The sequence below is a fragment of the Colossoma macropomum genome, unplaced genomic scaffold, assembly GCF_904425465.1.
Source record: "Colossoma macropomum unplaced genomic scaffold, Colossoma_macropomum, whole genome shotgun sequence".
Classification (NCBI taxonomy): domain Eukaryota; kingdom Metazoa; phylum Chordata; class Actinopteri; order Characiformes; family Serrasalmidae; genus Colossoma; species Colossoma macropomum.
Window position 1 is genome coordinate 16,261,343 of NW_023494785.1, and position 20,593 is coordinate 16,281,935.

The 20,593-nt window shown below is 38.6% G+C and overlaps 2 protein-coding genes across 3 annotated transcripts; both read left to right on the top strand.

Moving 5' to 3' along the window:
- Positions 1-7,709: 7,709 nt before the first annotated feature.
- On the top strand, positions 7,710-11,752 carry si:ch211-120k19.1 (uncharacterized protein LOC563199 homolog). Of its 2 annotated transcripts, none has more exons than XM_036578954.1 (6): positions 7,710-7,876; positions 8,187-8,325; positions 10,542-11,024; positions 11,274-11,344; positions 11,459-11,488; positions 11,577-11,752. In XM_036578954.1, exons 3-6 carry the CDS (start codon positions 10,550-10,552, stop codon positions 11,718-11,720), a joined length of 720 nt encoding a protein of 239 aa, XP_036434847.1. In that variant the 5' UTR covers positions 7,710-7,876; positions 8,187-8,325; positions 10,542-10,549; the 3' UTR covers positions 11,721-11,752. The 2 variants fall into 2 exon arrangements, with proteins under 2 accessions (XP_036434847.1, XP_036434855.1); XM_036578962.1 differs by having other exon boundaries at positions 10,545-11,024.
- Positions 11,753-13,548: 1,796 nt separating this feature from the next.
- On the top strand, positions 13,549-19,357 carry rpl18 (ribosomal protein L18). Its single transcript, XM_036584462.1, has 7 exons — positions 13,549-13,599; positions 14,559-14,645; positions 14,749-14,856; positions 16,543-16,641; positions 18,152-18,275; positions 18,847-18,916; positions 19,217-19,357. The coding sequence occupies exons 1-7, from the start codon at positions 13,597-13,599 to the stop codon at positions 19,290-19,292; spliced, it is 567 nt and encodes a 188-aa protein (XP_036440355.1). The 5' UTR covers positions 13,549-13,596; the 3' UTR covers positions 19,293-19,357.
- Positions 19,358-20,593: the final 1,236 nt, after the last annotated feature.

The following is a 20,593-nucleotide window of genomic DNA, read 5'->3' on the forward strand; positions in this document are numbered from 1 at the left end:
GCTTTTCTGTTTGTTAATTTGGCTTTATGGATAAAGTCTGACTGGAGTGAATTTTAATATACTGTATGTCATTGGTTTTGAAATACGTGTGGTTCTGTGATTCTGTCTTTTAAACATGTACACAGACAGATATTCTAGTCTTTATTTAGTTTCATGTAAATTGGCCACTGCTACAACACTTAATAAAAAAACAGATCTGCCAAGAAAAGCCTGCCATCCAAATAAACTCCAAAATGAAAACTTTAATTGATCTGAATAAACTGAAGATGGCTATTCTTCTACTTTATTTAATCCACAGTAGCAAAACTGAACAATATTAACAATGTTATTTTGGTATAACAATATTAGTAATGAATCCACACCTCCTCATAAAACGTGCTTAGCAAATTGTAATTAAAGTATTTGCCGTTGCAAGCAGACATTTTTTATGTTTTAGGGGGTGTGTTGCTGTTGAAATGGCTCTGTTGCAGTACTGAACAACAGTTGCAGTGGTTCCTTATTAGGGCTCTAACACAGCAAAGTATTCACATGCACTTATATTCTCTTGATGGTTTATTCATATTTTTTAAATTTAAAACAGTCAACATGATGTAGAGACAAGAACATTTCACAGAAATGATCACAAACCCTTGTAAAACTCCTACTATTCTTCAGTTCATGTAATTTCATTAAAGACACAATACATATACACAGTAAAATATATCATTTTAAAGTGATTCATAGCTTATTTACAAGGTAAAGTCTATTGCATACTAATCAACCAGTATCAATAGTCACTTCACTATTTGCTTTCAGTGCCTATGGACTAGAACATTCACATTTACATCTTAGAACAGCTTAGCTTTTGTCCATTTGTTGTTTTATATCATCACCCATAGAACAAAATGTCTGAAATGACAGATTGACTGGAAAAAGAAAAAAAAATCCTATTAACTTTAAATGTAAAAAAAGATCTTTTAATCGTTAGTTGTACCCTTTGTAGTTGTCATTGTAAAATAGTCACACAATGTAAAGGGCAGTTGATGTATGTCAAATGACATGGAAAAAAAAAGAAAAAATGAGTTGCAAGTTTTTTTTGTCCAAAGGCAACGAATATTTTGTACAGCTTACCAATGTATGAAAGTAATACTTGATACACCATTTTTTTCAGGCAACATTGTACTTAAGCATTCTAGATGCTATAGAGCTCCTAGAGTTTACCCCTTAATAGGTTTTATAGTACCCCCTACCTTTTTAGTAAAATTGACCTGCCCTGTCCCACAATCACCAGGTCATGCATCTGCTGTGCTTGTCCAAAATCAGGGTACTTGGCTCATGTTAGTTAAATCTGTTATGTTTACTTAACGGTAAGAAATCACACACAAAACTGTAGGTTTTGCATGGCTCATTTAACAGTAGGTACACTCTGCTGATCTCACCATACCAGTAAAGTCCACCTCTGCTACTATGTTGCTGAATAGCCAATCCTCATTAAGAGGAGGAGTTGAAACTGGCTGTGGGTATAATTTGTGTGCAGGGGCAGGAAATGACTGAGCCACACCCTCAAAACTGGGAATACTGCCATCTTCATCACCATTTGAATATGAACAAGACTCTCCTCTGCAATCATTATTGGCTAGTGCTGGCATGCCAAAGCCATAGTATTGTGCAGTGGATGAGACGACGGGCCCTGGAGGACTGTCATAGACTGAATTTGGACAGAGAGTAGTTTCTGTCTGAATAATGTTCTTTTCTACGCCTGTTAGCACATGATGTTGGTCCCAGTGTTTAGTTAGGGCCTGGTTTGGGTGACCATGCTCAAGACTTTGTAAGACTTGGTCATCAATGGAAGGGTCTGAAAAGTTACTCTGTTCGAAGTCATTTGAGTTTTTTTCAAACTTGTTCCAACTCCCACTGGCTGAAAACTGACCCTCTTTGCTTATTGTTGCATTAATGTCTGGTTCAGACTGACTTTGATAGCTGTCCTTTGTCAGTTCTGTTTGTCTAGCAGCATATCTTGTTTGATTCTGATGGCAACTAGATCCACAGGGTGCTAGACTGCAAGCAACAGTACCTATTAAGTTATGCTCCACATTAAGTGCCTTTACAGAACTTTCCTGGAGCATGGTGACCTGTGGCCCAACCTCCAGTCCTGGCCCACCAGCACAGTCTGTTTGGTTATCCATTACACAGCCTTCATGTGAGGTGTTAAAAAATGTAAGGTCATCTGGAAAATAGCTTTGATCCTCTTCACTTTGCATGTGCCAAACACTAGCTAAGTTCCTTTGATCGCCATGATGGCTCTGTAGATATCCTTCCATAGAATCTAACAGTTCAAGATTCTCCATCACATCCATCTGGAAATTCTCTGTGATGTGTTGCATTTCAGAGCTGTGGTCACCATCTGGGTGCATTTGTTCTTCAAAATCACATGAATCCAAAGAGAAGGGAGACACTGCTGCTGAAGTAGGTGATATATCAAACAACGCTATCCCCAAATACTGTTGTTCTGCGTCAGGGGATCTATGTGTGTCTACATCCGAATTCTGTCTTCTCCTTTCAGTACTTTCAAGCCAAGAAAACACGCTTTCCTCTAGAATGATGTTGGTAACTTGAGCCAAGTTGTCCAATTCAGCAGTTGTGGACTGAATTTGTTCTCTTTCACAGCTGAAGTCAGTGGTTTGTGGTGAGTTCTCTTGGTTGTGTTCAAACTGCTCCACACTATCCCAAGTCTGACTGCCTTCTCCACTCTTCGGATGATTCAGAGCCTTGCTCTTTAAGAAGCTTGTTTCAGAGTTAACCACATGAGTGTTTAATGTCCTGCAGTCATTACCCTCATCCTGTTGTTTTGCAAGTGTTTCAGTTTCACAAGAGTCAGCAGTGGCTGCGAAGAAACAAAGGTGGCAAAAGTGGTTAACAACCAAGAACCGAGGTGACGTCTACAATTTACAGCAAAGCTAATCTTGAAACTGTAAACTACTCTAAGAAATACTAAGGAACTGAAACTGACATTCACCCTAAATGTGTAAACATGTCAAGTCTTTTACCCTTTTTCAGGTTTTTTACTTCATTTTTGTGAGACGACTTCATTTCTGACTGGCTCTGGGAGGTGTCTGCTGAAAAAAGAGCTGAGGCCAGCTGTTGATTGGCTGCCTCTATTTCTGCAAATTTCCTAAAAGCAAACAGACATGCTGATGAGCAAAACATTCTGGTAAACTTTTAGCCATTCCAGCTTAAAACTAGCATTTAATATGTTAGTTGTCATGATATTAGCATTCTGTAGAGCAGCATTTCATCCCACAGCCTCGTTGATTTGACAGAATTCATGATTTTGTCATTTTTGTTTTCTTCCATCAATAGTTGCTTTAAATTTACTTGATCCAAATGTGTACGCTGACTCCACATGAATGAAATATGTAAATTTAACAACTTTTTTTTCAGTGCACTTTACCCATGCCCATTACACAAATACATTGTATGCCCCTCCCCACAGTAACAAAGAAATCCTGATGAGGCTAAAAAATACAGATGTTATATTCGGCTTCCTTCTGCATTCGCCATCTAATGGGATTTTTTTTCCGAACAGCAAAGTGCATGTAGTTTTTCCCATTCCCAGTTTCTACCATCTTCTATATGCATCATCAGAAGGGGCGGTTCCTAGTCTTTAAACCAGAAAATCTCCCAATAGAGGCTACTTGGAAACTACTTTAGGAGGCATGTTTACAACAGAATGGAGCCCTTTTAACTCTCTCTTTCTCTGATATACCTTTGGATCATGTTGTGGAGAAACCTGCGGTGGTTGACTTGCCGTTTGGACGGCTTGTTCTTGCGTGGCTTTTGTAACGTCCGCATCATGTGACCAGCTGCTGATGTTACAAATGTAAAAAGGTCGCGACCCCATGGCACTCCACGGTCCAGTCCCGGTTCGAAGGACATGGTGCTAGATGGGCGCATACTTTAGAGGAGAGGAGAAAAGGGAGAGAGAAGTTACGTCAAACATCAAATGTGACAATGCAGCTTGTTTTGTCCTATTTTTTCCAGTAGATAAAAAGCATGAGATTACAGGGGTTTCAAACAAACAACTACTGCATGATCCATATAGAAATGGTTGGTATAGTGTAGTGGGTAACACCTCTGCCTTCTATGCTGTACACTGGGGTTCAGTCCCCAGCCTCGGTAAGCACCCTACACTATACAAATAAGAGTCCTTGGGCAAGACTCCTAACGCTAACTTCGCCTACCTGTGTAAAAAATTGATCAAAATTGCCATAAATGTAAATGTACAAATATCAACACTGACTTAAGGTTAAACATAAGCCTATGAAAAAGTAACATGTAAAGATTCATAATGGTGCTGCAACACGCAAATGTTCAAACCTTCAAAAAACAAACTGACTTGAACATTGATTCATGTGCATTAAAATCATATCTTCAGTTTTATTTAAATTACATTCATAACACAATACAAACACTCCTGACTCAAATCCAAATAGATGAAAACAACTTTACAACTATACAAAGTAATTCAGCCAACTTGACCCCTTTCTCAGACTCCTTCAGTGAAACAATACTACTGTTCCATATTCCACCCAACAATCTGTAGATGGGAACAAATCCCTGTAATTCAGTAAACCTCACTACCTTCATACTACATGAGTTAATGAGAAATACAGTCTGCTGTTACACCCACTAATCTTTACAAAAAAAACAAAACAGTAATATAGCCATAAAATTTAAGCCATGCAAAGCATCTCTCCCTGATTCCTCATGCAAACAAAGATTGAAGCCCTTAAACATGTTAAAGTATTGAGTCTCCTACTCACCTGCATTTGCTGCTTATGCTGGGAACAGTGAAAAAACAGGTGGAATCAGAAATGTTGCTGTTGCATACAGAGACATATATAGACACACCCTCACATGGAAAGAGAGAGAGAGAGAGAGAGAGAGAGAAAGAAAGAGTGAGGGTGTGTGAGGCACAGTTCTGATGATGATGCTGAAGAATAGGCTTGGAGGAAGGCTATTCTTCATCCTTTCAAATTAAGGGTGGTAAGACATCTCCAATAAAGAGAATGGGAAGTGTCCATTGACTGGTCAAGAAAGAAAAGGAGGGCAATTATCTGAGAGTCAACTGGATGTGGCTCGTGTGGGCTCTGTGTGCATTGTGAAAAGGACCAAAGGCCGCTTGTTAAGTGTTAGCAAACAGAAAGACACCAGTTAAGAGCGTAACGAGGCTTTAATTGATCAGTTTAATCTCTGGCCCTCATTAACACATTCTCCTGCCTAAGAGTTCCTCTTGTTGCTACAGGCAAACTGCCCTCACATTACAACACAGATGTGCAGCAGGATTGTTATTTTTACATATCCATGAAAGAAGTGAACATAATAGACTACTGCTGAGGTCTGAGCAGGCAGAAGACATGACAGCGGTCACCTCTGAACGAGGTTTATGTGATGGGTGAGGTTTTGAACTGCACTTTAAAGAGAAGATGCCACTCTGCTGTCTTTCATTTTAGTATATTATTTAAATTCTCATTAGCTTAATGCTTCTGTCTGCTTTGGTTTTATTTGAACTTTTAACTTTAAAATTTCTTTTACATTATTGCAAAACAGTAACTGATGACAGTGAAGGAGCAATAGAAAGAATTAGTTCTTATTCCAAAACATTTATTCAAGAACAAATCTTTAAAAAGAAATTGTATGTTAAATAAAATTGAACAGTGTTAATATGTTCAATTTAATTCCTCTGGGCCTTTAAGTCATCATATATTCCGAAGGTCAGTTAACCAAGTCAGGTAGCATTGCCCCAAAGTCCCCATGAGCCCAAGGGATACAACTATAATGAATAAAATCCAGAGCTACAGCAGTAGTCAGACAAGTGCATTTAAAGGACCCATATCATGGAAAACCAATGTTCCTCACTTTTTTAAATAGGTTTGATGTAGTATATAAATATGAGTTTCTAAATCTACCATTCACTCCCCAGTCCATACAGTTCATATAAAGAAACTGAGCTGCAAAAACAGCTTGCACTGAATTCATTGTTTTTGTGATGGCACAAAAAATGATTTGCATTTATCTGCCTATTCAACCTACAGCAGGTTAGCCCATTCACTTTGGAGTTATACAGAGTGCTTCAGCCCATCTTTTTCAAGGAAGTCTAACAGATAATAGTCAATCAGAACAGAGCTAATTTACATATATTAAGGAGCAATAAAACTGTGTGTTTTCTAAGGGATGTTATGTAAGCAGAGGAAATATGACTGTTTTTCTTACATAAAACCATACAAACATCATAAATGACCTCAGGGAAACAATAAAAGAACAGGAATGATGTAGGATAAGGGCCCTTTAAGTACTACTAAACAGTAACATAGAGGGATAAGCAGAATCATAATCCAAGAAAACATGCAATGAAATAGGCAGATAAAAATAAGCACATACAGAACAGCTCAGAACTGCACAGAGTAAACATCACAAGGGCTTGGGCAATTAGAGTATGTGATGATGTTAGGTTACACTAACACATCACCAGGACTACAATTCACCTTTCCTCAGTAAATACTATGGTGACGTTTATTATGACAGGCACTTAATTGTATTAATTTAAACTTCTACTTACCTGAGGTCCAGGGGGACCCAGGTGAGGTGGGAGCCAGGTCGCTGGTACCTGTAAAGAAGAAACAATAATGTTAAATATAGCTAGCTTAGCAATCATTTCTAAGATAAATCTCCACGTGTATATATCAAGAAAATGGCCATTGTATGTATGTGTATAGGATTTATGTGTGTATTGTCTGTTCTATTGTCACCCCTAGACTGTGGATAATGGTATGTCCCAGAGTTAATGTGGGCGGGGCTACCAGGTTAAAAGGGAAGGGGACAATGGAGGAGTTGAAGTATGTTTGGGGAAGGTCTGTGTGGCTTTGCAGCCGCAGACCCAATGCAACAGAATCGCTTTAGTTCTGTGTGAGGCAAATGGCTGCCGGATGCTGACTGCGGAGTCAGTGGAGTCATTCGGCTACAGCTTTGTTTTCTTTTAATTTTTCTCTTGTGAGTGTAAATACTTTTGTGTGCAAAAACCACGATAAACTTCAGAGCACTGTGGAATTGAGTTCTGGTGACCAAGAGTGTTGAATGGGGAGCCTCCAGACCATTTATTGACCACAACCAAAGTGGCGACCACGCTTACCACAGAGTATACAGGTCCGTAGTAATGACTTGAGATGAGAGTCCAGTGAGTAAAGTCTGGAGAGTGGTGTCAGCGAGGCTGAGACACAAGTGCTAGACACTTTGGGTGCTAAAAATTTTAAGACCTTGAGTAAAGAAAATCACATCACATTATCACAGTAAGGATTTAATCAGCCATGCCTAGGAGTTTGTGCTGGTTCTGTTAGGGTTCATTAAATTAACTCTATGTGACTCAATATAATGTTCTATTAGAAGACTGATTCTGTTGGATTTGGAAAAAATCCAACTGATGCACTAATTCAGTGAATTGATTATTGTTCTTCTGTTCATATTTTTCAACTGCTAATTACAAAAAAAGTTTAAAAAATAATAATTTAAAAGATAAATTTGCACATACACAATTCAGTATGATACAGAATGTTATCCCAGTGCTCATTATTGTAAAAGCACTACTGGTAACATAAGCAGTGAGATAAGGAGTGGAGAGTTATTTTTAGTCATACTCCACATTTCACAAATGGCCTGCCATTGGCCATGTGCTTTTGAGTTGGGGAGACCTCCAGGCTGAGCAGCAGACAGCTCGAGGAATTCAAGCCTTTAGAAACTCCCAGTCTTAGAATGGAGCCTAGGTTATCTGTTAATGTGAGTGCATTTGCACTTTGAATGTTTGCTTATTTGGGGCTACAAGCAAGACAACATATCCTAAGTGGTGAGTGGGACACTAGTTTTTGTACACTTATCCTGATTACATTGTTACACAAAACATATCAAGTATTCCCTCATCTCCTGGCATTATTAAGTATTTGCCAGTCTTTATTGCGTCTCAGTAGATTTTACATTTTTATATGTAAAAAAATACCTTTCTATTTAGCAGTGAATCTATTTGTCTCCTTACTCCAACCTTGGGTATATACTGTATACAACCCCCAGGGCCCTTATTTCAGCATGTGCTATATTCTCACATTGTTGCATTTGCTGATAAAGGCTTATCACTGAAACACTCTCATTTACACTCACAGACCTTTGACCTGGTGGTGCTCATCGGCCAAGGATTGGAGTGAGTCCTGCCTTCATTGTTCTCTGAGCAAGTCAGAGAAAAGCCGGAGACAGGGTATCTAGTGATCTGTGTCAATCACTCTAGGACAGGCCAGCTTTATGGTAAGTAATAGGTTTTGTTCCTTTGCATTCTTGAGCACAGAAGCTGCTTTTTTACCAAAGGTCATAGAAAAATTGTTAAATGTAAGTTCCAGAACATCTGAACATCTGAAGTCGTCATTCTGCTTACAGAAAAAATTTCCTGACCCAAAGCATATTCCAGGCGTATTCAGTTCTAGTCCTGAAGGGCCAGTGTCTTGCACAATTTCATGATTTCCCAGCTTAAACACACCTGATTCAACTCTGCAGTTAATTGCCAGATTTAATAGGTTCAGGCCCAGATAATCAAGTTATTGGCCCCTGGGGACAAATGTTTGGAGGGCCCCCACCTGGCTACTGTTTTTGGGTCGTCTGTGAATTTGTTATGAAATCACAGCAAGTTAAACAAGGCCTAAACACCACCACTATGGCACTAACCACAGTGTTGAGCACATATTTTTCCAATCGAGACAAAACAGTAGCAAGATTACTTACACATTAATCAAAAAATAGGTTAACATAAATCCAACAACCATTGCAACACTTCCCTATAAAGCATGCATCCATTCTTGACCAGCAAAATATTTACCTCAATGAAGAAGACATTAATTAAAAATGGACAGCTGAAATGTACATAAAGACAGAAAAAGCTTAAAAACTTAAAAACCCAAACTGTCAAGCAGTCTAGCTAAAGCATACGGCCGCAGCAGGTGTGAAAATGTTTGTTTGTTTGTTTGTTTTTATTTATATCTTACCTCTGATGACGCAGATCACTGCTGAAAGGACAAACGTTTTAACTTAGGTGGTAGACATTTTATAGGTTGCTTTCAAAATAGACATCTTCTACTCAGTCAAAATTTCAGGTCTTGCTTTTACAGATCCCTCATCTTTTCTTGAATATTTTGAGCTTTATACTCAATGTAATTTCATAGGGATGCTAGCTCAATGCTAAAAACCTGAAAGCGTGAGCAAGATAATGAAGAATGATGTAACAGTCACTAAGCAGTGAGTGGAGGAGAAAAATGAACTAACTTTTAGGATGGATGAAGAGCGTCAGGATTATGACATAAAATTACACCATGTCCTAACAGCAAACTGGCATTCGAATATAGTGTCACATCATGTGGCAAGGCCCGCAGGATGTCTACACTGGAACCGGAAACGTCAAGTGTGTGATAAGTCAAAACGTAAACAAACCAGAGCTGGTTTATGAGGTGCCTGGCCACTTCCTATTTCCCCCGTTATATCAAAAACAAGACTTCAAAATGCCAGAGGGCGCCTGCGAGTGAGTCCTCAATGAATGGGGGGAATGGAGCTCAATGGCTAAAAACAAAAAGGTAAAACAGATTTAAATCTCTTCCCAGAATTGTCTTTTTATTTTAGAAAGTATGCATTTCACTAAAAAAACAAAGAAAACCTACTTATATATTTCATTTTTTCTACTGCAAATGGGTTTTGGGTATTACTGCTACTGAGTTCTGATTGGTTGGCAAGCAATTCATGTACATAAATGTACATGAGGCACCGTTTTAAACTCCTATAACTCGAGTGCAAAAGCTCTTAAAATATAACAGTAAGGTTAAATGTATTCTTTTATATTAAAATGTTTAAGCATTTATAAATTATAATTTTGCTCAAATGCTCCATCTTAACCCATTCATTTTGGACTCGCTCAGGAGCGCCCTCTTGCGTTGGAGAAACCCAGAAGACATTACAGAATGGTAATTCTCCTCTCTACAAGTTCTCTGAACAAACCACAGATCTCTCAAAAAAAAAGCTGCTTTACAGAGCTGTCAGCTATAATTTGGGGCATCTAATTAATACAGTTTGTAACGGGTTACATTTAATCCCTACATTTAACATCAATATTCTAAATTACCTAGTTTACACATACATATACTGATCACAATGGGAAAGTTTTGGTTTTTTTGTTCTTGCACACATCACTTGATGTTAGGACATGGTGTTAGTTCATATTCACCGCTGTTCCCACCGCAAGTTAATACAGCTGTTTAGACTTCCTCATAATTGCTCTCGGAGGACCCTTAGTGGCTCGGGCTCCTGTGCACACGCCTATAAATCCAACTGAATTATCCGTACCTGAATAGGTGTGTTTGAGCTGGGAAACCACCAAACTGTGCTGGATACTGACCCCCCAGGACTGGAATTGATGACCCCTGGTATACATGATGGCCTAACTACGGAGGTACCTATTCTTTGGCTTTTCTATTTATTTCCAGCAGACAGCATGAACAGAGCGTGGACCATAATCAGATCCTACCCTTACATCAGCAATGTGGTGGGCTACACAACCCTGTTTGCCAGTGCAGACTTCATTCAGCAAAGCATGCTGGGAGGTGCACAGGGCAGAAATGTTCAGCTCAGTGAGGAAGCTTCTGAACAGCAGGCATCAGTCACAGACAGGGAGGACGTCACAGTGGCTGGACAATCAGAGAAAGCTCACCTCAAAGGGTCTGAAAGCAGCAAGTATACTTCAGAAGAAAAGCAGTCCTCAGTAAAAGAGAAAAGCATTCATAGCATTGACTGGGCCCAGACTGCTCGAGTGGCACTGGTTGGGTTGTGTTTCCATTCCAACTTCAACTACCACTGGCTGCGTGCGCTAGAGAGGATGTTTCCTGGAGGAGGTACCAAAAGAATATCTGTGAAAGTGTTTCTGGATCAACTCATAGCTGCTCCGGTCACAATAAGTGCCTTCTACATAGGTGAGAATGTCATTTTGCTAACTCTAAGAACACTCTTAAAAATAAAATTCCAAAATGGTTCTATGGAGTGATGCCATAGAACCACTTTTATGGTTCTTTAAAGAACTGTTTTTGTAAATCTGATGTGTAAGTGTGAAGAACCTTATTTAAGCTTAAAATACTTTCTCAATACAATACCATACAGTTGTATGTAAAAGTTGCGTGTGTAATCAGAGTGTTTTACTTATTATCTAATCTGTTATCTAATAGGGCTGAGCACATTAGAGAGGCAACAGGATCTCTTTGAAGACTGGAAAAAGAAATTCTGGACTTCCTATAAGGTGAGTGACTATATTATGTACAGTCTATGGTTTGCTTTATGGAAATGTACTCAGCATGACTTCTGTAACTTCCCTCATCATCACTGGTTAATCATCTGATTGTCTCTCCGGCAGACTGGTATAGTGTACTGGTCCGCAATGCAGGTACGACTGCCCTTATGTATTCATCCATTCATCTATCTATACTTAAAATTCAGATATGACAGCATATTTTCCGCTTTATCTGTTACAGGCAGTGAATTTCTCTCTGGTCCCCCCAGTGGCACGCACTGTGTTTGTTGGAGGAATCTCCCTCGGCTGGACTGTTTTTCTGTGTCATTTTAGACAGCAGAGCAATGAATCTCTCACACACTCTTTAACCAGGAGGACCACCTAAAATCCATTAAATACATACATCCATAAAATAAACACTCTTTGCTTCTTTTCATTTTTGGCCTGTCTGTCTGACTTCATGCAGATAAGTTACAATGAATATTGTACTGGTTTTGTGGGTCTAATAAAATAAAAACTTGCTAATTTTATAATATTAAGTTTATTAGACTGTAGCAACAAATATATATGGCAGGGTATATTATACACACTGGTATATTTTTAATATATTTTATAAATTTATTATAGTATTTGCAGCAATAAAAACAAATATTTAACTTACACACACGTATGATTATTCCAACAAAATTAAAGCTTATTTGGAAAAAGAATACATATTTAGTAATTTATAATAATTTATATTTAGTTTTTCTACATTATTATTAGTATTACTTTTTTTTTTTTTTTAAGACTGATGTTGTTTCCTTATATTTCAGATATAGCTCCAACACCAAATAGATCTAAATAGGTGGTTTTGTACAATAATTTGACAAACACCGCTTATCGTGTTACTAAACAACGCGGTTTATGGAGACATAACGAACCGCGTGTAAAACCAAGTTTGAGCCACCAGATGTCACTGTGGTGCGTTTCAAATGCTTGGAAAGACTGAATCGTTTTCTAATGTGCTTTTTCCATTTACAGCGCTTTGGCGGAGTTATAATACAACCCACACACAAATACAGCATCCTAATATAAACAATATGTTGCAGATACAAAAAAATACAAATCAAACTTAATTTTTCAAAAGATATTCTTCTGGTTAAAGCTCTTTGCTCTCACTTCACTCCTTGTCAGCAAGTCAAAATAAATGGAGGCAGAAGTCCAGGTTGTTACGCACTGGTTGAACGACCATAGTGCTACCAGAGATTTTGGTGCTGCTTCAGTTTAATTCGTAACCTGTGCGAATTACCCAACTGGAACTATACATGAATAACTATACCCGAACAAATTAGTTGAACCCCACAAATTGTGAATATGTGGCACTGAAGGGGAATTCCACCAATTTTTCAAATTTGAATAAAACGTACAGATTCAGATTTCTTTACAGTGGTGATGATAGGAATCAATGGTCACAATGTCAACAACATGAATACAGCCAATTTATTATATATTTAACTGTATCCAAAACCACTAGTGAGTCTACACGTGCCTTCTGAATTTTGGGTAATGTTCATGATGGTAAAATAGTCATCTGAAAAACGTAAATTTTCTTCGGGGACCTCACAAAGCTCGGCATGCATGTACACCCCCGGATTAAAATAAATGGATTAAGATACATTTTAAACCAAACATTAAGCGCAAAACTATCATAGAACAATACATCAGACATGATATCTAACCATTTCATGTAACTTTCTATCAGGGACATTTTAGAAGCATTAAACTCATTAGACTTTTCTTTCCACCACAGTGAACAAATCTGACTCGACAAGTTTCTCTAGAATGGGGCATTCACACCATACCACTCTGAACGATTATGTTTACAACTCAACCTTTTAATTATGTTTAATTTGAACAAATAAAAAACGTAGAATTTGAAAAATCGGTGGAGTTCCCCTTTGACAACCTAAAATAAATGCGCTGCAGTTGTCCTTTACTGGTTGTTCTGTCCATCTTTCTAACAGAATTTACACTCGTTGTTTACTGCAAGCTAATAACTACTATTAAAATATTACAGAAATATTAGTCTGAAATTCACGCTGTTTCTCTGGTGTAACCAGACCCATGTAGAGCCTACATGGCAACCAAGTCACGGCTCAGCTTTGACCAATCACAGAAGCGAGCTGCGGTCACATGCTCCTTAGCGCCTGCGTCTTCACGTTGAACACTTTATCGCGAGATTTTGCTCCTTCCTTTTCCCTTTTCCCTCTGAATCTAAAATGGTAGGTACGAGCTCCTGGCTTTGGATTCTGTGTACTTCTAAAATCTGCATCCATCCTCAACTCTCAGTGCTGTTATATCACGAAGCAATTCTTAAGTGAACTCCATATAATGTCATTGTTAAGTTGTTGTCCAAATTTATAGTGGTTTCATAGTTATAACACTGAAACGCTAACTTGCACTTGAAGCAAGCGGCCCTGGTTTAGCCGTGGCGATTCCTGACCGCTGCCTGTTAGCAGTTGTTTTAATGCCGTGTAGTTGCAGAAACCTTAGAATGTTCCTTTAATAAAGTTGTTAAAAAGGGGGCAAAACTAAAAACAATTGGAACGGAAATTTACGGCGTAGTCGTGTGTTAACCTGAGCTACTGCTAGCGAGCTAATGTTACCGGCCTGAACAGTCAGCTGCATCAACGTGGACTTCTACACATGTGAGTGATGTTAAGGTAACGTTAGAGAGTTTCCAGGCGTTGTGGTGTGTAATGTATTTTTCTTTTCTGAAGAATGACTGAAAATCTACCGGAACCGCTTTTTGAATGTGCATCATGGTTCTTGTGCTCTGGTCTTATTTAGCTAGCTAACTGGTTATTAAAGCTGCTAGCTAGCTGTATGTAGTTAGCGGTAGCTAACGTCAGTCAAACTAATAGGCTCTTGAAATAGTAGTGGAGTCTAATGTGAACATGGGTTGATTGCGATCAGAGGAATTCCCTTTACTCTAAATGTTGTACAAACAAGTTGGTCAGTTAACGTAGCATCTGAGAACACCATCAGTTCTGTGTATGTTGGTACTTTGAATTTCCATGTCCATTTTAATATGATTGAGCCAGCAAATAAGAAGCTTGTTAATTCATCAATCAGCTGAATTGGTTGTGCTACTTGCGAGAAGGCACAAAAACGTACATAGTGTAGGGTCATCAGGACTAATTTGGGATGGATTATTTGATAATGCTGTACACTCTTGCAGGGAGTCGACATCAGACACAACAAGGACCGCAAGGTTCACAGGAAGGAGCCCAAAAGCCAGGATATCTACCTGAGACTCCTGGTCAAGGTGAGTCCTCCGAGAACCGCTTTGATTGTATTGTGAAGAAGGTTGTGATTTCCCTTAAGTGTTCTTTCATGGTTTGTGTGCTAAAACGTTTGGTCTCTGACAGTTGTACAGGTTCCTGGCTCGCCGTTCTGATGCTCCCTTCAACAGGGTCATCCTTAAGAGGCTCTTCATGAGCAAGACCAACCGCCCACCTCTGGCCCTCTCTCGCTTGGTTAGTCTTCTCTTTGTATTTTTTACTCTGTAGCTGTGTAGTTCACCAAGGTTATCTCTATGCTGTATGGTTCTCTTAAATCAGTGGTTCATAACCCTGGTTGTGGAGCATCCCAGCCTGCTTGTGTTACTACTTTCTCTGCTCTAACACACCTGCTTCATCTTAGGAGCTTGTTAAGTTGGATCAGGTGTGTTGGTGCAGAGAAAACATCAAACAGGGTACTTCAGGACCAATGTGGGAGCCTCGGTCTTGGATCTGTCTGCCTCTTGTGCTTGATTCACATTTTTCTGCAACTATTTAAAACAATGCTATACCAGGTTTTAACCCAACACTTTATAGCGGGGTGGGGAACTCTTGTCCTGAAAGGCCTGATTCCTGCACAGTTTGATGATTCTTCTACTGAAGCACACATGAATAAACTTGAGTTAGATCACCAAACTGCAAGACTCCAGCCCTCAGTTCTCCACTCTTGCTCTATAGTATCAACAAAGTGTGCATACAGATGTTTGTATTTTGGGATGTTTGTTACTGTAACTGACATTTCTTTTAACGTATTTGACTCTTTTGCACTGTAATGCTTAATACTAACGTGCTTAAACTGAAATGCATCACTTTGTGCTTCTTGATTGGGACAGTTTGTTGTCTTTCATTCAGATTTAAGGGGGGATTTCCACCATTAAAAAAAAATCAGCACAATTCAGTTAAGAGGGGGCCTAGATTATGAAACGTAATTAGTATAATTCTAAATTTGTTCTTAAGGTCGCAGCACTTGCATACAGTTGATCTAAAAAAAATTGTTTACAAATCATGTAACCTAACACCTGTAGCGCACACACACTGCTGTTCGTATGTCAGGTTGGAAACTTGCATTCATCTACGCACGTTTAGGCCCCAGGGATCATGTCAACAACAAATGTAACTTTAGGTACTATCCAGAAATACTAGTCGACCTACGTGTTTTGATGGTTTTATACATAACGGTAAAATGTGGGGTTTCCTTGAGTATTATTTCACCTTAAATAAAATCTTTCCCTTTAGCATACCTCTTTAACACATTTTGTACCAAATCCTCATTGCATGGCTATTGTAAAAAAAAAATCTCTGGCATCTGGCAGCATATTTAGAATTATTTCATAACTTTTAAGTTGGTTTTTAAAAGCATTAAATGTTTTGGGTGTGTAATCAGCATCTCTGACGCATTGTTCGTCTTAATTCCCCCCTTAATATTGAGTGAGTTTTAGAGAAGGAAAAGAGAAGTTGCTCGGTCTGTTGTGCACCTAAGACATGAACAAGCCATTCATGTTTTGCAAGTGAACTGGGAAACATGATACAGAAGAATTGTTATTTGTGAGTGTTTTTTTTTCTTTGTGAAATGAATGGTTATCAGGATAATGCCTGAACAAAACAGATTAAGATGGAAGTATCAGAGCTTTGTGTTGAAGTATGTCAAGGGTTGCTTTAAAAACATTTGAAATATGTTTGGTTAATATTATGTGTTATACTGTACACTGAATCTTTTGTTCTTAACTTTCTGCCCAGTTCTGCCATCTATATATTTACTTTTGAGAGCTGGCTTAAATGGCCTATTCTGAGGCCTCACTTTACAAACTAATTGAGTTTGGAAGTTGGTTGTTCGCCCATGCAGATAATTTTGAAGGGTTTTCTTCCTTTATGCACTCCACCTAGATCCGCAAGATGAAGCTTCCAGGCCGTGAGAACCAGACAGCCGTTGTTGTGGGAACCGTGACTGATGACGTCAGGATTCAGGATGTCCCCAAACTGAAGGTAAGTGGTTTTTGGCTGTTCATTGGGAAGCCAGTCTTTATGCTACTTTGAAGACATAACAACTGAACAGCTCTTGTTCTTGGATATGGTTTGGAATTTTTTTGTTTGTTCTGCTAATTAGTTTATGTAATGTGCTACTTAGTGTAACTACTTAGGGGGCTCTTGGAACTGCAAAAAAGATGCTGTTTGTTGGGTAAGCCTACATGAGATGGGCTAGCCAAGTTATTGGAAATGGCAAGTGGAGAGAGCAAGCTTGAGCTGGAACAAGCAGAATCAAGCAAATCATCCTCCTGTTTGGGAACACTTTGGCTTCCCAGTTGAGTATGAAGGGCAAAGTTGTGCTGATATCTCAGATATTCTAACTCATTTGTGAAGACCTCACCTAAATGTGTCAGTTATCAGAGCAAGGAGAACATATGAGGCGCAGCAGCCTTTTCTCTACTCTGCATGTAGATTTTTTTGGGCAGTCGTGGGCTGGAGGTTAGGGAACCAGCCTTGTGACCATGACCAGAAGGTCGCCGGTTCAACTCCCCTGAGCTGACAGTATGTGATTTGAATTGCCGATGAGCAGGGTACCTAACCCCCAACTGCTCCCTGTGCACTGTGGACAGCACTGCCCACTGCTCCAGGCACTGGTGTGCATATGGGTGTTTCAGTGCATGGATGGGTTACTCGGTTGTAGGCTTTTTATATTCTGTAGTTGGAAGTGATTGAGCAGAGTTAGAAAACACTGTCATGCTCATTTCAGCCAGAAGAGCCCCACCACTATATAGATACCAAGGTCCAATAGTAAGTGAACCTAGTAATGCAGTTTGTTTTCATATGTAGCCTTATAGCCTACAAATAGTTTACTTGTATTTTTTAGCCATAAGAAGAGTTTGCTGAACACACAACATGTGCAACATGTAGTAGACCTTGCAATTTTATTTTTTACGTTTATTTTGTGTTCTAGAAAATGACTTGTGCCATTTATCCCTTCAGCAGGCACAGGTGCTTTTGAGACAACTTTGGAATTACCAAAAAATGTTTTGGGAATTACCAAAAAAAGTTAGCATTTCTTTTCTGTGTATTGTATCGTGATTCAAAAGCAACCGTATGTATTGCATCGTAAAATTTGTTGTGAAACCCCTGCTTGTTATTGATCACTTATTGGTTTAGTTTGTTAAGCATTGTTAGATTTGTGTTCCAAAACCAAAATGAACTTGAATGTGTAGTTATTAGGCTAAAAGGTAATGGCCACTTAAATTTGTGAGAGAGAGGTTATGGGTTAAATTAATAATGTAAGCAAGTAGTTTTGCAGTTAGCGTTATGCAGATGTAGGCAAGCATGTTGCATCATATTTTACTTGTCATTTTTATATTTTTGTGAAAGTTATACTTTTTACGCTCATTGGGGATCGTGCTTGCATAGGTTTAGTATGAAAGTTGTTGTTTAGGATATTTGTCTATTTAGAAACAAGGGAATAGAGCTTCAAGTTGATGTGGGTAATGACCATCTCTTCTTTCTCCAGGTGTGTGCTTTGAAGGTGACTTCTGGAGCCCGTCGCAGAATTCTCAAGGCTGGTGGTCAGGTCATGACCTTCGATCAGTTGGCCCTGGCTGCCCCTAAAGGTCAAGGCACTGTGCTGCTGTCAGGTAATGTAGAAAACTTGGTCAAACCTTGAAATTTACTCCAGCATGTGGACGTAACATGTAATTTTAAGTGATAAAATGATCTAGATTCCCTTTTCTTTTTTATATTTTCCTTAATAAAGATTAGTTTGTTATTAAACATGTTCTGTTGTAAAAAGACAGGTTGCACACATTACTGCGTGTTGCATGATAGACAGTGTAAAGACAGCACAAAAGCCAGCCAGGATACATATTGCTAGATTGCACACCCAGTTGGAGGAATTGTTGCAATATGGCCATGAATTGTTACAGGAGTATGACAAAGGCAAACCTGATTTTATATTCCATGTTGATCTGAAATATTGTTCAGACTTAAAATTGAGGGTAATGACACGTAATTATGAATAATTATTTATATTGAGTGGATAAGGTAAAAATATTTTTAGATTGATACTGATGGTTTTAATCATAATGTTTGCTGAAACATGGTTCTTCACTGGTTGACCATAAATCACTTAATGCTTTTCTGTTAACTAGTAAATAACTCTATAACTTACTTTTATTAAGCTGCATGCTATTTTTTGTGTATCTAAAGGACCCCGCAAGGCCAGAGAGGTGTACAGACACTTTGGAAAGGCCCCAGGAACCCCCCACAGCCACACCAAGTAAGAACATGCCTGTTTTTACAATTTAACCAGCAGTTTCAGTCTTAAGTTGTGCATGAGAGACTCTAATTGCTACAAAACGAAAAGCTAGAACTCTTAATGAGTCAACTTCATCATGCAGTAACAAAACGTATGATGCCTTCAGATTTTCCATTCAAAGTTTGAAGATAAAGAGCCAGATTAGCAATTTGTTACTAGTTACTTGAGCTCCTTTTTCACTTTAATGAGAACTGAAGCTGCTATGCTACATACTGTGCCTATGCTTGAGTGTGGCTTAATTGGATTCTGTCCTCTCCGCAGGCCCTATGTGCGTTCCAAAGGCAGGAAGTTCGAGCGTGCCCGTGGACGCAGAGCCAGCCGTGGTTACAAGAACTAAAGCTGTGTTTCTGTTTTGTATTGGTCAGTCTGACGCAAATAAAGATTGGCTATTAAAAATCAGAACTTTTGTGATTCTTTATTATTGTTTTACTGTATAATTTGGATCACAGAGCAAATGTAGGAATTGTCTCTTCTTTAGCATGTTAGTCCCATGTTACCACATGGGTTTTTTGTTGACTTTGATGTTCTCACACTGTATTCTCTAAGCTAATTGTGCGGTGAGATTTTCTAGAGCTGATAAGTCACTTTTCGCTTGATTGGCTGCCATTAATTTTCCTGTCCTATTTAAATTGTTTACCCCATGAGTTTTAAAATGACAAATGATGCCATATGAAACGTTGCCGAATAAGAGTTAACACTGCAGTCTTGGAGAAATTTTGAGGTGGTCCTGGGACAACGTTCAAAATTATTCAAATTATGCATTGGTGCTTTGTTCTTATGCTCTACATCCTTAGTTGGGGCGCATGTTGTGCAAGTTCTTATGTCTTGCAAATGGTTTCGTAGAAGCTGTCAGTGCTACGTGCAACTGATGTGTTTAATCAGACGTCATGCCCTACCACATTAAATGGAAAAAAAAGATGGTTGATATTTAGAGGGAGTGCTGTTTTTTTGTTTTTTTTTTTTTTTTTTTAATGTTACTGTTCTACAGTATCTTCTCACAGCTGAGTTTCAGTATTAATATAACAAGCAAAAGAACTGAGCTGACGTCAGTGGAAATTTACTAGAAGCTTAAAGCAGACAGTGCTATTTATGATGGGTTGATGTTCTCAGTTTGATTGTCTTTGGAAATATAATAGGGTGCAGCTCTTAATAAAAGCCACAACTTTTTCCAAAACATTTAGTTAGCACCTGCTCTGACATCAGGTCTCAGGTGTATATGTGTGTGTGTGTGTGTGTGTGTGTGTATGTATGTACACATGTATACACACACGTATATAAATGGTATATAAATGCATAATGCTGTGACACTGGGGAAAAGCTATGCGTGCCACACAGGTTAGTTTTAGTTAGATTTTTTTGCAACTTAAATCTTTAGGATTGTCCATATTACTGCATTTCATACATGTTATTTAATTCTGCCACAAATCTAAAATTGTTCACTTGTAATTTTGAATATACTCAGGCAGTCAGATTTTCACCATATAGAAAAAAAGACCATATATACATACATATATAAATGATGAGGAGACTGAACATATGCTGCTTGTGCCACTGAATGTTGAGAGTCTTTCCAATGATATTAGCCTGTCTTAGTCAACAGCCACTTTTAAGAGACACATTTTAACTCTAGCTCTTATG

Coding starts and splice junctions, on each gene's coding strand:
- si:ch211-120k19.1 (XM_036578954.1), top strand. CDS start 10,550: ATGAACAGAGCGTGGACCATAATCAGATCCTACCCTTACATCAGCAAT. Junction 11,345..11,458: donor AATTCTGGACTTCCTATAAG/GTGAGTGACTAT, acceptor TCTCTCCGGCAG/ACTGGTATAGTGTACTGGTC. Junction 11,489..11,576: donor TGTACTGGTCCGCAATGCAG/GTACGACTGCCC, acceptor TATCTGTTACAG/GCAGTGAATTTCTCTCTGGT.
- rpl18 (XM_036584462.1), top strand. Junction 16,642..18,151: donor AGGATGTCCCCAAACTGAAG/GTAAGTGGTTTT, acceptor TTCTTTCTCCAG/GTGTGTGCTTTGAAGGTGAC. Junction 18,917..19,216: donor ACCCCCCACAGCCACACCAA/GTAAGAACATGC, acceptor TCCTCTCCGCAG/GCCCTATGTGCGTTCCAAAG.